Source organism: Aptenodytes patagonicus, chromosome 4, assembly GCF_965638725.1.
Source record: "Aptenodytes patagonicus chromosome 4, bAptPat1.pri.cur, whole genome shotgun sequence".
Taxonomy (NCBI): Eukaryota; Metazoa; Chordata; class Aves; order Sphenisciformes; family Spheniscidae; genus Aptenodytes; species Aptenodytes patagonicus.
This window is the reverse complement of record NC_134952.1, coordinates 13772309-13789319: the sequence shown is the minus strand read 5'-3', so window position 1 is coordinate 13789319 and position 17011 is coordinate 13772309. Positions and strand designations below refer to the sequence as shown.

Here is a 17011-nt window from a genome sequence, read left to right as displayed (position 1 = left end):
GTAGGTGCTACCCCAAAAATACAAAGTATATTCCCAGCATCCGAGCTATTAATGATAATGCTGAACAGCACCAGGTGTAAGGCAGAGCGTATCCCATTTGAACCACTTTCCTCTTGCCAGTGAAACACAAGTAAGTCCCTGTTGAATATGAATGTCCACTGAGTTGACTTAAATCTTAAAATGATTCATTCTAGACCTCTTTTTTCTGATTTCTTCAGAAAGCTGCGATAATGCATTATGCAGGAAGAAAATGCAAAATTCATATTTAAAATCAAATTGTATCATGTGCTGCATTATCCACTAGGCTAGATATTTTGTCAAAATATCGGTAAGTGTTTGTTGTAGGGAGCACTGACATACTTTGTGATAAGCTCCAGAAGATTTAAACTCTGACCAAAACAGCAGTAAAACAGCCAACCGCACTGACTTGTCTGAAGCAATATTTATATTAAGCGCCCGGATATATTTTATAACTACACACTAAGTCTCACTAAACACTTTAAAAAAAAAAAAAACACTGACAACACAATAGTGGAAACTGAAGGATCCTACAGGGAAGTACAAACACTTACCTCTTGATCACACATTGCTGTAAAAGTGACTGTGTACTCTGCCAGGGCCACGTCATTCACCAAGTTTTTCACCTCTTCATCAAATGCAGAGTTAATAATTCCTTGCTTGTGAAATTCACTAAGCATCCTGGTAATGAAGCTGTTTCTTTCCTGGCACTTTCGGGTGAGGCAAGCCAGCTTAGCCTATGCGGCATGAACACATACACATTGATTTCACTCCATGTTGAGACTGCAAGATTATATTTTGTATCTGATTTGTAATTTCACACATTTTGACCCAAAGCTACAGATTGCATTCCTAGGTTTCTAGGCCATTAGGTGCCTCTGCACCCTGCAACAGCAATACGTGTGCACAGGTAAACTGGAAAGAGACGTTCCCTTTCCATGTGCAAGGTCACCCTTTTGACAGGCTGAAGAGCACTCATAGCAATAATGTCAGCAAGCCCTTGCCTAAAGCCCAGTAGCAAACAGCTAAGTCAGGGGCAGCTGCAGAAGGCAGGCACACGCACACAAGCCTGTAAGCAAAGGGATACACCTTTGTGTAGGTCCTGCATTGGCTTTCAGGAAAATACAGTACCTTCAGAGGAGCTAGCGTCAACTTCGCTTCAGACTTTCTCTTCTGAAGTTCTTTTTCCTGAAAGGTTGAAAACCATTCTGTATCAATTCATTCAAGAGTCATTTTAAAATACTGTAGCAGTTTTTTGCTATTTGTTTTAGACCTGACTTCCAAGGTGTACACTTTGCATATTTGTGTGACCCTGTATCACAAACAAGATGAAGCAGTGTAAAGAGTTGGTTGTACACGGATAGGCCCTGGCACACAAACACTGCCCTACTAGCATTAATGTTGGTCTTATGCATTACCAAATGCTTTTGGATGTTTTTAGATGGAGCCCTATATCAGTGAGGTTATTTCATCAAAGCAGCATCACATTAAAGACTTGGTATCCTTCATTATGCACTCATAAGTTGCTAAGCCACTATCCATTGTATTTGAGAAGTCGTGGCAGTCCGGTGAAGTACCCACTGACTGGAAAAGGGGAAACACAACCCCCATTTTTAAAAAGGGAAAAAAGGAAGAGCCGGGGAACTACAGGCCAGTCAGTCTCACCTCTGTGCCTGGAAAGATCATGGAACAGATCCTCCTGGAAGCTATGCTAAGGCACATGGAGGACAGGGAGGTGATTCGAGACAGCCAGCATGGCTTCACCAAGGGCAAGTCCTGCCTGATGAACCTAGTGGCCTTCTGTGATGGAATGACTACATCAGTGGACATGGGAAGGGCTACAGATGTCATCTATCTGGACCTCTGTAAGGCCTTTGAGACGGTCCCTCACAACATCCTTCTCTCTAAACTGGAGAGGTATGGATTTGATGGGTGGACTGTCCGATGGGGGAGGAATTGGTTAGATAGTCACATCCAGAGGGTGGTGGTCAATGGCTCAATATCCAGATGGAGACTGGTGACAAGTGGCATCCTGCAGGGGTCCGTATTGGGACTGGTACCATTTAATATCTTCATTGATGCCATAGACAGTGGGATCGAGTGCACCCTCAGCAAGTTTGCAGATGACACCAAGCTGAATGGTGTGGTCGACACACCTGAGGGATGGGATACCATCCAGAGGGACCTAGACAAGCTCGAGATGTGGGCCTGTGTGAACCTCCTGAGGTTTAACAAGGCCAAGTGCAAGGTCCTGCACCTGGGTTGGGGCAACCCCCAGTATCAATACAGGCTGGGGGATGAAGGGATTGAGAGCAGCCCTGCCCAGAAGGACTTGGGGGTACTGGTGGATGAAAAGCTGGACATGAGCCAGCAATGTGCGCTCGCAGCCCAGAAGGCCAATCGTATCCTGGGCCGCATCAAAAGCAGCGTGGCCAGCAGGTCGAGGGAGGTCATTCTGCCCCTCTACTCTGCTCTGGTGAGACCCCACCCGGAGTACTGTGTCCAGCTCTGGAGCCCTCAGCATATGAAAGACATGCACCTGTTGGAGCAGGTCCAGAAGAGGGCCACAAAAATGATCAGGGGGATGGAACACCTCTCCTGTGAAGAAAGGCTGAGAGAGTTGGGGTTGTTCAGCCTGGAGAAGAGGCGGCTTCGGGGAGACCCGATTGCAGCCTATCAGTACTTAAAGGGGGCTTATAAAAAAGATGGCAGCAAACGTTTTAGCAGGGCCTGTTGTGACAGGACAAGGGGGAATGGCTTTAAACTAAACTACTGGGGCGTAGATATAGACCGGATATAAGGAAGAAATGTTTTACGCTGAGGGTGGTGAAACACTGGCACAGGTTGCCCAGAGAGGCGGTGGATGCCCCATCCCTGGAAACATCCAAGGTCAGGTTGGATGGAGCTCTGAGCAACCTGATCTAGTTGAAGATGTCCCTGCCCATGGCAGGGGGGCTGGACTAGATGACCTTTAGAGCTCCCTTCCAACCCAAACTATTCTATGATTCTATATTCCCATTTGCTCTGTGAATCTTCCAAAATACTCTTTTGGGGAAAAGTTTTCCCTTTTCTTACCTATATTATGTTGTAGAATGCAAGAAACAAGGAGGGATTTTCTGAATGTGTATTCCACAGCAGGCTCTGAAAAGTGAACATCAACAACTTTCTGCTCTGACACAATCGATGCATGTCTTCTATTAGGAGGTGAGCCAGATGACCTACTCTGTACCTTATGATTCAAATGTTTATTATTCACGGGAATCTTGCTTTCTGATTATGCAGAAAAAATTCAGTATCCTGTCAGGTAAAATCCATTTCTACTACAAATCAATACAGTATTATTTGGCAATAAAGTACAGATTTGTTTGCACTCATTTTGCTTGACAATTTGTATTTATATAAAGCCTACAGTAAATATATTATGTGCATAAAAAAAAAAGACTCCCTTTATGAAAATTTGGTTATGCTGAAAGAGGTCACATGGTCCTCAGCTAATAAATTGTGGGCTTGGGCAGGAACGTAAGTAGATAGGACAGAAGAGACATGTCTTTACATCGCACTAGCACTGAGGAAACAAATAAAAAGCTGGCAATAGGTCCCTGCACTGGTGACATTCAGTTCTTGATGAGTCATGGAGCAAAACACTTTGCCAATGCAACAGAACAATTAGGAGTTGCCCATTTATATGGATAGCACGTCTCACCCTGTACTCACCTACCATCTGATATGCACCATCCATCATTACAGACACCAAACACTACAAAACAATTTCATTTTACCACCACTATTCTGCTAAGAGGCATCCTAATCAATGCCTCAGAGAAGCCACTAACCCTCCATACAGGACTGGTTTAAAGCAAATCACAGCACACGACAAGGCTAGGGGAAAAAAGAACAAGAAACAAACAACAACAATAACCAACCAAACAGACAAAACCCCCAAAACCCCAAAACTGTAGAACAGGTCAATTTACCATGGAGGAAGTAGGATGAAACTTGCACCCAGTAGGGAGAAGAAAATAATCTCTTGTATTTCAGAGGAAAGACAGAGGAGAAGCATGTTCTAGACATCGTATCATAGTATGAAGAATACTATTGAGAAAATGCCATTTACTAGTTGTTTCAGAGTATGATGGTCAATTCCAATTTGGCTCACATTGTAATTATCATCCCTTTTCGAAAAATAGTTTCCAAAGAAACAGGAAACAATTTCTAAGGGAAAAAAGCCCTAGCAGGAATTTGTTTCTACCTAAGAGTTCAGCAGTTCTAGTCACACTGACAGCAGTAGCTTTGCTGTCACACTATAAGGCAGTAGCTTTGCAAATGTTAATGCCTGTACCTGCTCGGATTGCCAGGTGAAATATAATGCACAAGTGTAAAAACTGCTCATGTAAGTATACCTGTGTATACATGGGGGCTCTCACCAGAACAACTATGTCAATTAATAAAAATATAAACCACACACCTAACTGAAAATGTGTTAATGAAACTCTTACTGTGTAACCCTAGCAGTTGGATCAAAAAAAAGTTAGAAAAAACTCTTATCAAAATTCTATCACTAGCTCACTGTTTCCTAATCTGATACAGTGCAACAAGAGAGTCGGGAATGTTAAAAATCCTGCCAATTCAAGTCAAGGAAGTGGCTCTGTAAGAATTTCAGCACCACTTTGCTTGAATTATGCTATGGGGACTATAGCAGAGACTGGCAGCAACTTTTATTATAGTCTATCATCTTTCCATAACATTGACTACCCAGGCAGTTTACATCTTTTCCTTATTTCTCTGAAGTCAGGGGTACTTTTATACACCTGCAAACCATTTAATTATCCTCAGACTTGTTACCAGGAAAGAAGACTATTTTGGTTCTCTCCTTTGAGAAGAAAGAGGTAGAATCTGAAGTCTAAACTCAGATTTGCCCACCCACTTAAGCACACAGAAAACAGCTTTATTATACCTTTTCACATAGCTGAGCCTGAAGGAGTTCCACTTCATTCTGCAAGTTGTGAAACTGATTTTGTAATGCAGCCTGGTCCCTGAGCTGGGCTTTCAAGGTCAGCACTTGCTGCTGTAATCTCTTATTGGCTATTTTATTCTCCTCTATTTCCTGGCCATCTTTCACAGTGTACACAGGCTAGGGAGCAAGTACACAGATTTTCAAATTAGATGTATAAAATAATGAAAATATTCTCAATCATGTTTTAGAGCACCAAACCCCTCAATCAATGTATGTACCTACCTTACACACCAAAAAAAAATAAAGCTGATATAAAACATGTAAGTTCAAACCTTCATAAACATATTAGCCCTAATATCTTGCACTAATCTTAAACCTGTTTATGAGCAAGGAGTTCTTGATCCTCTGTGAGAGCAGGTGTAGGACTGGGATTTCACAACGCTCCTTCAAGGTAAGTATTGTATTACAATCATTTCATATCTGGGGAAACTGGGGCACAGACAGATTAAGTGACCAACCTATGGTCACACAGTGAGCACGAATAGAACCCAAAAGTCCCCAGTCTCCTGCCCCAACTGCTATATAATATGCCCCTTGTTTTTCCACATATATTTATCTCAGAAAGCAAATGCCACTCTCCCAGTTATATTTTTGTTTTGGAAGATTATTAATAAAACTAATCAGATTTTAAGTAAAAATTTTAAAAACATTTAAAAGGAAAATATTTATTACATTAAAATGCAGTAATAGTGGTACAGAACAAGTGGAAGGAGGAGCTTCTGAATTTAACTCCTCCTCCCCCACTCTCCGATTTTGTTTTCAATTTCATGCACTTCGATTGAAAGGATTAGTGAGAGCTTTAGATTGATGGTCAGCATCACAAGGTCAGCTCCTAGAAGTGATATTATCAGATTAAACATGCAGACTAAGAATAAGGAAAATCTGAGTGTGGAGAAAGTCTTGTGAAAAACATTTATGCTTATATCAAAAAATATTGAGTTGATACACACAGCTGCTCAAGATTTCTGATACCATGTTATATAAGCAAGTCTAAAAAGATCAAACATTTCAGCAATTAAGCTAAAAATTCTAGTCAGACCTATGATATACTGTGGTAAAACCATATAACCTTCTGACAAAATATGCAGGAAGATGGTTTGATTTTAATGGTTATTATCATTGATACAGCTGAGAGAAGAGCTAATATTTGGCCGTGATGCACAGCAACACAGTTTAATTTTCCCTCGCTTTCTGACAGCCTTTCCAACTTTGACACCCTTGGTGACTACAGCCTACTAAAGGCACCATTTCATAGAAAACAGCAAACTGAAGTGATAAATCATGTCAATCTGGCTGCAACACATCACTGCAACACAGATGAAAACAGAAATATGACATTTTCATACTTCTTCCTAATGAAGCAAGTCCTCTATGCACAGCGTTCAAGCAAGTCGTGCATGCTTCGTACCAAACTTTTTGGCTCCCTCTTGTGTTAAGAGAAAAGAACAATAGCAACCGTTGGACACATCAAGATTGATTATACCAGGGTTGCAGTGATAAAAGCCTGAGTATGAGTCTGAGACATAGTATTTTCCTCATCTTCTTCTTCTCCACACAAAAAGTGTGTTAAATATAAAATGGAAACACTCCCTGACTGAAGATGCTTAATCAAAAAAGAGGTGGGAAAATAAAAGAATTCTTGAAGGTTAAAGACAGAGAGAAGTTCCCTCTTTCCTCTTGCTTTTTGCTGCCCTGCTAGCAGTTTTCTGTAGTTTTAAAGCATAAATGAGGCATATGAGGTTTATTTATGATCACTCTGTCAGATGTCCCAGTTAACAGTAACCATGGGTTGTGTAGTCAAGCTCTAGAAGGGTGAAGGACCCAGCAGCTGGGACTGGGAAACAACAAAAGCGTAGCATTTAACACAATGCACTCTCATGCAAGATCTCTAGTCTTTGGAGTTGGTGTCTAAACATTAAAAATAAAAATAAAATCTTCCTCTTCTTGTGTGCGCTGTGCTGTCTGAAAACCCAATGAGAAAATGAGAGGGAATATGACTTTTTGGCTACAGGCCATGACAGGAGTCAGCGGTTCACTGGGGAAGACTGGCACCTTATTTACTGTGTGCATTTCATCCAAAATTCTTTTCTTCATTTTCAAAGCTGTAAATAGTACCCTGCTCCCTTCCTGCTCACCCACATATTTCTCCTAACTCCTACTACAGTACCATGGTTCAGAAGGCCACCTCAACATCCCAGAAAATTTCCCCAAATACTCTTACGCTAAATGGTGTTTCCTCTGATAGCAGCACCACCAAAACAAAGAGTCCTAGCAGTAATCTTGGAGCACATTGTCTTAGTTCTCTTTTATTTGTAGCGTGTAATATCATGACAGCCTTTTGGAGTCTCAGCTGAGAACTAGGATCCCTGGGCATCGGGGGCTGTAAAACATGAGATATGTACAAAGTCCTAAAAGACATGCTCAAAACACGTCATATCTCAAAGACCTCCCAACCTCAAGTTCTAGGTCCAGAGTGCTCACATCTTCACTAGTTTCAAGTATTGCAGACAGAGGTCTTCCAGAAAATGAAGGGTAGAACAGGAAAAAGCATAAATTATTGTGATTTACTGTATCAGAGTTTATTAATAACTTTGTGGGATGAAAAACACTTTTGGACAAGGGTGGCAACTAACTGAAAATAAGAATAGGATCACCAGTCTACAAAATTGCCTTCAGGAAGAAAAATGATGCTAGAAAAGCATGATAATCATGATAATCATTGTGCCAAAAAATCTTTTTTTTTTTTAATCTAGAAAAACTTAGGTCATGTTTTAACGATTTCACACAAACCCACTATTGACAGCTTGGTGTATATTAGAAAGTTTATTTTAAAAAACAATTATTGAAATAAAGTCACAACCTTTGTTAAAATATATCTACTCTATTTTCTATTTGTACTATTTGCTTAATTGTACCAATAAAATCAACATCCTTTGGTTAAGATATAATGGACTTAAGTCATGCAGATAATTAGTTGTGGCATCAAATAGTGTAACTGAACAATAAACCCAGTTCTGTGATGCACATGTACTGCATCTTTGACCCCGGAATAAGACACGTGTATTCACGAATTTGATATTAACCCTAAAACAAGTAATTAAATCAGATGAAGAAGTCAGATCCAAATCAAACAACATCGCACTATTGCATAAATATATACTACTCATTAATAAACACTAACATGAAAAGTTTAGTTATTGGAGGGATTTAAAAGTGGGGGGGGGGGGTTCAGAAGAAAGGCTGACCTGCACTTTTTCCAGTGTACAAACATTCTGTCAAGGTTGATGAATTTTATTCCCATGTGAGTCATAGAGATAATTAACATCTTAATTCAGTGACCAATAAAACAAGCAATAATTGCCCCAGACTGTCCCCAAACAAAAGGGTTAAAGCTCCATTGCCCAAAAATGCCTCCAAAAGCTTAAGTATTAGCTTAAACAAAACACCATGATACACTTCTGTATATTTTCAAACAATCTGGGAGTTTCTTCTTCTTACTTGAAATAGATTTCATGGTTTTAAGATGTTACATGCCAATACATCGTAATGATATGAAACATCTGTGCTTCATTTTCAATTAACTGTCAGAATTCAGTTGTCTAAACATCAGCACATAGTGCCACGTAGGGTATACAAGCTAATACGAAATAACTGCATAGGACTTGCAGGTGGCCAACTACACCCTCAGCCAGGATGCCCTAAGGCATTTAAATGGGATAAACAGTGGCAGTTAGGCAACTGAACTGAGCCCAGATTCTTTACATTTTCCAGAATGTGTTTTTATTTTCTTCCAAAGCCATATCTATCTAACCTGTTCAAACTAAATTTGCAAATATTGTAGGTTGCTACAAAATTGCTTTTCCAGCTGATAAAAGTTGAATATTTCTTCTTTACAGTTTTCCTGTCAAGGAGGACAGAAATAACTTCAAGGCTAGCTGAAAAGTCTTTATGAAAGCTGCTTCCACGAGATTATTCAATAATTAAAAGTCTTTCCATAAAACACTTCATTTTGGTGGAAAACATAAAAACATTATCAAGACACAGAGCCACCTGAAAATTGAAAAAACTTTCATTTACAGCAAAACCAGAATTTTTGTGATACAGATACAGTCCAATAAGACTTTCTCCCCGCTATGTGATAGAAAGATTTCCTGGATTTTGGGGATACACACCTTGAGCTCCACAGACTTCGACTCCCCATTAATCCACACCACACACTCACTTGCAGTGGAAGTTGCTCCACAAAATGTCCAGCATCACAGCTTCATTTTGTCTGTCCAAATCTAGTACCCGGGGATAGAAAGCACAAAGGCCAAATACTGGAAACCCTGGAGACTTCTCCAACCGCAGAGCAGGAAAGGCAGAGGGGACTGAAGGGAAACACCTTTCATTAAGGCCACCTGAAAATCCGTGCCTCAGAAAATGATTCTGGCTAGAGAGAGCAGGACAAGAGTCCTCCTAAAAAATGGAGGTGTCTGGGCTATGCATGGGCATTACAGACTTCGGACTATCCTGCAGACAAATAGTCTACCTTGCATGATGTCTGCCTGCTTTCAAGTTTGTAGCTCCAGTGGCTCTAAGTGCCCTATACTTGCTTCAAATCTATTGCCAATAACAATAATGGGTGTGTCTGCATCCAAAACACTCCCTCCAAAGGAATATCCTTTTCTCCATTCCATTTACATACATACCATTAATTTGCAGTGCTGCTTTCCAAGCATTTTGTCCCCAACTTCTTGTTTAAGATGGTCTAATTCTGAGAGAACCTGTGTCAAACGAGTTTTGATTTCTTCGTATCTTGTTTCAGCAAAGCCAAGTTCTGTGTACCACTTCTGAGCCTGATGAGAAGAATAAAAAAAGCAAAATTACTGAGTATAATTAGTCTAGCAGTGGTATCATTTCTCAATACCAGCTTACAACCATGGACTTGATTCTGATCTCCACATCACAAGTTTTAAATTGTTGTAAATTGATTAAAGTTAATGGAATTACACGATACACTATAATCTTATTACAAGAAATGAGTAAGATTCTTACAGTAAGTCCTATAGAAACACATCTAACGAGCTATGCAGAAAAATAGATCAATTTTTAAATTGATTTCTAAATTTGAAGGTACCTTGAGTATTCTGAATAAAGCTAAAAAAAGCAGGGGTGAATGCACTCACAATTTCAGAGATTACATCTTTGAAAGCCCTCAGAGCAAATGGGAAGTAAGATTTTATCAGATAGGGGGAAAAAAATCTTCCTGAGAAATGTCAAAAATTAAAAATGCAAAGGAGGAGAAAAACCCCTCCATATGTTCACCTTTATATTTCTTCTAGGATGCATTTTCTCCACTTATACACACCAACTGTAGTTTTGAAAAACAAACAAACAAACAAACAAAAAAAACAAAAACCCCACAACACTCAGTAGATAAGCCAGTTGCCTGACAGCAAGCTCCTTCCCTCATATGAGAGATCATTGCTTCTTGCTTCTGAAAGCAAAGGCTTCACATTCTTTTAAGTAAACTGAGGAAGGTGTTGTAACACACAACTTCCTTGTAACACATAAAAGGATTAGAAGGACCCAAGTTAATCAGATTTTAAAAAATAAATAAAAATCAAATGATCTCTTCATGTTCATGTTACAAGGTTAGAAGTCCTTACCTAACCTTCCATCACCCATGCAAATCCACCCCTTCATTCCAGTTGCCTCACCTGAAATCTGGGAAGTCTTATAAAGCAGCTGTCAAAGGACAACCGTTATGTACACCCACCATGTATAATCAATCTTACTGCTCTTTTACATACTCAACACAATTGTTGCTGCCAGTGGTTTTTCCACAGGGAGTCTGAGCGATGCCTGTTATTGCCTGAAACAGCCCCGTAAATACACACTTGCCATAAAAGCAATACATTTCTGCTTAGATAAGCATGCACTGGAGATTGTTCAATAAAAAACAGGAATGTGAAAGCTAATGCATTCGGAAAGGCACAATACTGAAAGCTTCTTTGGTTGGTATTAAAACTGCGGATTTACTTTACACAGGCACAGAACTACCCATCCAAACAAGTCTCCACATAGGTGGTGTTGGACTTCGTGTTTACTACACAGATGTCGAGAGAAGGGGCAGTGTGCATGCTTTGCACCATCACTGGATATAGCGAGACCCCTTGACAGTATCAGATTTCACATCATTTTGCCTCTCATTCAAAAACTACTTTGAATTCAGGTTTGCTGTAGTCCTCAGTGCTTCTACTGCCTTCTACTCCTCCTCATTCCTAGCGAGGGGGAGGGAAGCAGCCTGCCCAGAGATGGCCACAGCAGACAGTTTGTTCTGTGTGTCTTTATTAAGCACTCAGCTTCTGTCAAAGTGTGCTGGAGGAATGCAGCTTCACTTGAAGTTCTGGCCAACCACAAATAACTGTGCTTATCATCACTCAACTGAAAGATCAAAGAGGCACGTTTTGGTTCTGCAGATCAGAGACTTCCCTGTTTTGTAGAAGTGTTAAATTCTGGCAGAAAGAAGAACAGCCATGTAAGAAAACAAGAAAGAAAACAAATTTGCTCCTCAGAATTACATCAGAGTAGGAGGTTACCTCTTTTTTTGATTTTTCTAATTCCTTTTGCTGTATTTTTAGTTCTTCTTTTGCCTTTTCGACTTGCTCTTTCATCACACTGTAGCTTTCAAACATGCTGCCCTGGATACACAACAGAAAGATGTGACTCCTTTCATCCATACAAAATGGCACACAGGTTTTTACAGAACAATATATGGTTTCCTTCTATCTGAATTACTAAAAACATTTGCATAAAATCCAGATATTAGAGATAAATCTTTCCCTGTTGATTATTCTCAACTGAAGTAATAATTCTGCTTTTACAAGAACATCGTAATCTCCAAAGAAATTCACTGTGCTGTAAGATTCATGACTACAGAGGAAAAACATGGACGAGAAATCCCCTATAAGTAAAGATCCTGTCTTTGGGCATATGTTTCATAAAAATCAAAAAAGTAAAAAAACATAGACACTGTCAGAATAAAAGTCAGTAAGTGAACATGTGCATACTTTTAAATAAGACATTCACAACCCTGAATACTTCACCATTGTAACAGAAGTTTGTGGAAATTAATTTGCTCTACCAGAAGCTTTTACTTTTGCAAGAAGATAAATAATTTTAAAAATGCCTGAACAATGCACTCTTTTAAGTATTATTTTTAACTTTGTAGCTTGCTGTATCACTTTAAAACTCTCTAATACAATATTCAGAAAAAAAACTCTCTGGTATTTTGCCTTCTATTTCAAAGTTAACTTTAGTACCTCAGATCTCCAGCACATGAGAGGTTACAACATTTTCTATATTACAAAGTTAATTTAGCTTTGTCCTCCAAAAGACATTTATATCTCCCCCTTTCTTTAGAAGATCCTGCTTGATAACATTCCTCATTGTTATTATTTACCTCTTTTCCAGGGAAATAGTTTGAGGGGTCTATAACCAGAACTCCTTCTTCTTCAGTCTGAGTTACGTTACATGCCGTTTCAACTTTCTTTGGCATAAGACCATGTTGTTGACTTTCTTCTTTTAGTTTTACTATCTTTTCCTTTGTTCCCAAACTTTTATCTTTTCTCAGCTCTTCACAGGTGAAACCCAAAGAAGACACTAATTCTTTTAATTTGCTATTTTCTAAAATAAAGTTTGCATTTGCTTTCTGAAATTCATCAAGCTGTTCTGAAGTTTCTTTCTTGATTCTATCTATTTCTCTTTTCAGTACACATTTTTCCTCCTGCAAATCAGAAATAGTTTGATAACAGCTGGTTTTGCACTCTTGAAGATCTGAAACCAAGGTCCTGTGCTTGTCTTGTTCATGCTTTACCTCTGCCAAACATCCCAATAAAGTTTCTTTTTCACCTTCTAAAAGAGATATTCTTCGTAAATTTCCCTCTCTCTCTTGTATTAATTCATTATATTTTGCTACATAGTTCTCCTTGTCTTGTAATAATTTAGCTATTTCTTTGAAGCATCTGCTTCTTTCTTCTTTCAGGTCAGAAAGCAGCTGGAAATACCTCGTTTTCCTTCCATCCAGGGGCAAAACACTCCTGGGAAGTTTATTTGATGCAATTGTCAATGAGTCTTTTTCAGAATTCCTATTTTTCTCTTCAACACATGAGAGGTTCTTAGAGAAGGTTTCAACAAAAAATGTTCCTGGGCTCATGGTGTTTTCTTCTGATAAGTCATTATAACATCCACCAGCAACTTCTTTCTCATTAAGTAAGTTTTGGAATGAAACAATATTAGCATCATCTACCGCTACAATGTATTGAAAATATGCATCCATCTCTTCTTCCAGTGCACACATCATCTGAGCATATCTCTCATTCTCCTGTTGTAATAGACAGACTTTTTTTGAGTAATTTTCATTCTCTTGCATCAGTAGAAATATCCTCTGAGAATACACAGCCACCACTTTTTCCAGTGCATATATTTTCGCATTATGTTCATTACCAGCTTCCAGTGGTGACAGATGACAGAAACACTCATAAAAATTGCTCCCTGATAGGAACAGTTTGCTTAAGCACACAGCCCTCTCCTGCATAGAAGACAATGTGTTTAGCGGATCTCTCTCTTCCTCTGACCAAAAAAATTTCTGAGAATATGTATATTGCATGTTTTCAGCAGCTATTTTTTGACATGAGGGATTCTTCTCGTTTGGTTCACATAGTTTCAGGTCTTTCTTTTCTTTCAGGCCAAGATTGCTGGAAGGGTTTGTTTGGTGAGTTGGTTTCTGAGGTTGCTCTCCTTTCTCCTCCATTTTGATTATGTCTTCTCCATTATATAACCTATTCACATCAGAGATACAGATTTCTGAGAGGTTTCCTTGTTTCTCCATTAGTTCAGGACTCCCTTCAAAATGCTTCTTCAAGTCTTCAAAAGCAACAGATAAATTTTGGACATCCTGTGGGCTACCTAGGCTGTCTTTTGCTTCTATTCCTTGCTTCCCAGGTCTGATCAATTCAGTTTTATTTAAAACTTTAGAACTTTCCTCAGGAGCACAGGTCAGCTGTTGTGGTTGGGCTTTCTCATTCTGTATTTCCTCTCCTTTAGCTGTCCCTCTAAAGATTTTTTGGTGATACTTTCCATCATCAACAACTTTATCCAGACATTTATTTTCACTTATGCTTTTTGGCAGAATTTGCTTGTTTTCCCAACATTTTTCCATGTTGTATTTTTCTAGAGATGAAGTGAAAATTTCAGTCACAGTGCAAGGCATCTTTCCATGAAGAAGTGCAGAAGCTTTGTCAGAAAATCCTTCTTCTGCAACAAGGCAGAGGCCATCAGAGCAAAGAGTGGTATTTGCCTCACAGAAATCCAAACTCCTCACTTTCTTCACAGTGGTGACAGCTGATATGTGGTAGCTTTCAGGTTCTAACAAGGTAAGTTGGGGCTTCTTCCTCATCAAAGCTTCAACCACAGAAACAGGGAATGTCTTTGCTGGCAGATTTATAGCTTGCTCCTTCAAGAGAGAAAAGTTTTCTTCATCTTTGCTTTCCTTACTTGTCTCATCATTAGTTAACTTCTCAGAGGAAGGGGGAAGCAGTCTTGCTGCACAATACCTTGGGGTACATCTGAACAAAGTGAAACTATCTTCTAGAGTACCTGCCCTCTTTGTTCCAAGGGTGACCTGGTAATAGCAAAAGAGAAATGTTTCAAACTGAAAAATATAAGCTAAGATATATCATTCTATGTTGCTAATCATAATTTATTTTTCACTTCAACCATAAAATACTTGATTACAGGCAGATGAGAAAAAAATATTTCCATATAAAGAGTTTTCAAATTACTTAAAATTTGCAATGAGAGTAATGATACAAATAAGGTACAAATAAGTCAATCATTTTCTTAGTGCACACCTGTATTCATCTTGAATAACATCTTTAGTAGCTATGATTTAAAGCTACTTTTATATTCATCTTTAAATACACCAACTCTTCATTTTATCTCAAAATTCACAGACTCACTGTGCACAAAGATAGCAAGAATAGCGGTAACTTTTCTTCTCACCTGCTCAATCTCAGCTAGACCAGTAACTTTTTCAAAGGCACTGGAATTGTGTTCCAAAACTGGTAGAAGTTCTTCTGGTAGCTCCTCCATCTGCTTTAGCCCATCACAGCTACATCCTGGTGTTTCTGTTATGGTAAAGCACTGGACAAGTGTAATGCCACTCCCAGATAGTTACATGAAAAACAAACCCAAAAACATCTGACCAGATGTTTTGAACAGAACAGTATTTTAGTGAGAGTAAGCTCAAAACTACCTTCTCTACCAGAAGCATACATCACCAATGATGCAGAGATAAGCACGACATTAAACAAGAAAAAAAACTTCACAAGAAAACATAAATATTAAGCTCTAAAATAAGGTATATTTAGGGTCCCCCAGTTCTCCAAGCATTTAAAAATGGAAAATACATCTCATTACAGTGGGTAGATGAAAACTCATGGGTTAAACTCACGGGTTAAAATTATCCAGTGCAGGTCTGCATTTGCATACACTGAAAGTTGCTATAAAATGTCCATTAATTTATGTTGGAAGAATTTACCTGATACAATTTGCCAAGATCAGAGCTTTCATGTTGTTTGGTCTAAAAAGCAAATCTGACTGATGCACAGCATTCCCAAACACTGTACTTCAGCCAGGACATGGGACGTATCCCCTAATTACTCATCTCTGCAGCTTCTTGAAAGTTCTAGGATTTCTTGAGAAAGCTCGTATCTAAATGCTAGTATCATACTGGCAAATAGTTATTGCTTCACCTTCCCAAGATACAGTTTCCAGATTAGGAGGTTTTTAGAAGGTCTTATACCTTCTAAGTCATGCACACCACATGAATGAAATCATCTTCACTTTTATTGCACAGAAATGAAAGCAAAAATTCCAGTTTGTTTTCATACCAGACTCTTTAGCATGTAGCAGCACAACTGGAGTTTGAGTAGCTCTGCTTCTGAGTGAATTCAAGACTGCTCCCCATTTCAGATTTTGAGTGTCATCCTGGATTAGATCTCCATTCTTAATGGGAAAAGGAGGAGGAAAAGAAAAAAAAAACCCACATCATAAATATACCATGTTTCTGATATGAAAAACAGGCACATAAATTTCCTTTGCTATTTTACATTCAAAAGACCCATCATTTCATTATAATTGCTATTATTTAAAACAATTTTCTCATTCCAACATTTTCTAGTAAATGGCGTGGTTTTAAACTTCCCCCTAATGTTTCCTTTATACTTTACAAAGAGTTAAGGAAGAAAATCTGAGTAATAAGCATGTAATACGTCAGATCGCAGATGGAACACTATCAGAACAGAGACTAAGGATATGGTCATGAACAAAGAGAAAAGAAAGTCCAATCAAGTAGGGAATGAGATTAATAGTTCAGTGCCCAGCTACAAAGACAACTGTTCCTAGGTTGGAAGAACTCAAAGTAGAATAATCGTTCCGAATAAAATATTCTTTCCCATTGGTAATTTAATTGTAAATTTCATATTCTGTTCTTGCCATTTATCTTGCCTCCCTGATTGAACTTGGAAATTGTGACAATTTCTGGTGCAAAGCAGATACCCTTATTGCTTGATATACAGCAGGTCACATTTCACATGCACCGTGCTCATTTTTAGTGAACAGAAGACTCAGGTTTGATTTTCTCAACAAAGCACATAATCGAGGTGGTAGCCAAAACAGCTACAGCGCAGAAAACAAGCCAACACAGTCACTTTTGTCTTCCTGCACTGCTCTGCATCAAATGCCAGCAGAAAACAAACTTGGTTCCTTTGGGCTGAGCTGCAGCTGTAAAATTACATATGGACAGGAAAGGCGATGACTTCAAAGTCTTCAGTCTATAGTGAGTCAGAAGAAGCCACTTGATTTTCCACAGGACCACCAGTGAGAATAATTTTGATTTCAACCCAAGTCAGCTGCCACATCATAGTGCCCTAT

General features: G+C 38.9%; 1 protein-coding gene across 1 annotated transcript in view; it reads right to left on the bottom strand.

The window, feature by feature from the left end:
* Positions 1 to 17011, bottom strand: part of C4H4orf50 (chromosome 4 C4orf50 homolog) — a 36160-nt gene that overhangs the window by 10597 nt on the left and 8552 nt on the right. Inside the window, exons 4-10 of the mRNA XM_076337521.1 lie at positions 15080 to 15220; positions 12480 to 14699; positions 11617 to 11718; positions 9724 to 9870; positions 4973 to 5149; positions 1150 to 1206; positions 573 to 755 (exon numbers count right to left, since the gene is read on the bottom strand). Coding sequence (XP_076193636.1) covers positions 573 to 755; positions 1150 to 1206; positions 4973 to 5149; positions 9724 to 9870; positions 11617 to 11718; positions 12480 to 14699; positions 15080 to 15220 — 3027 coding nt within the window. The remainder of the gene's footprint in view (positions 1 to 572; positions 756 to 1149; positions 1207 to 4972; positions 5150 to 9723; positions 9871 to 11616; positions 11719 to 12479; positions 14700 to 15079; positions 15221 to 17011) is intronic.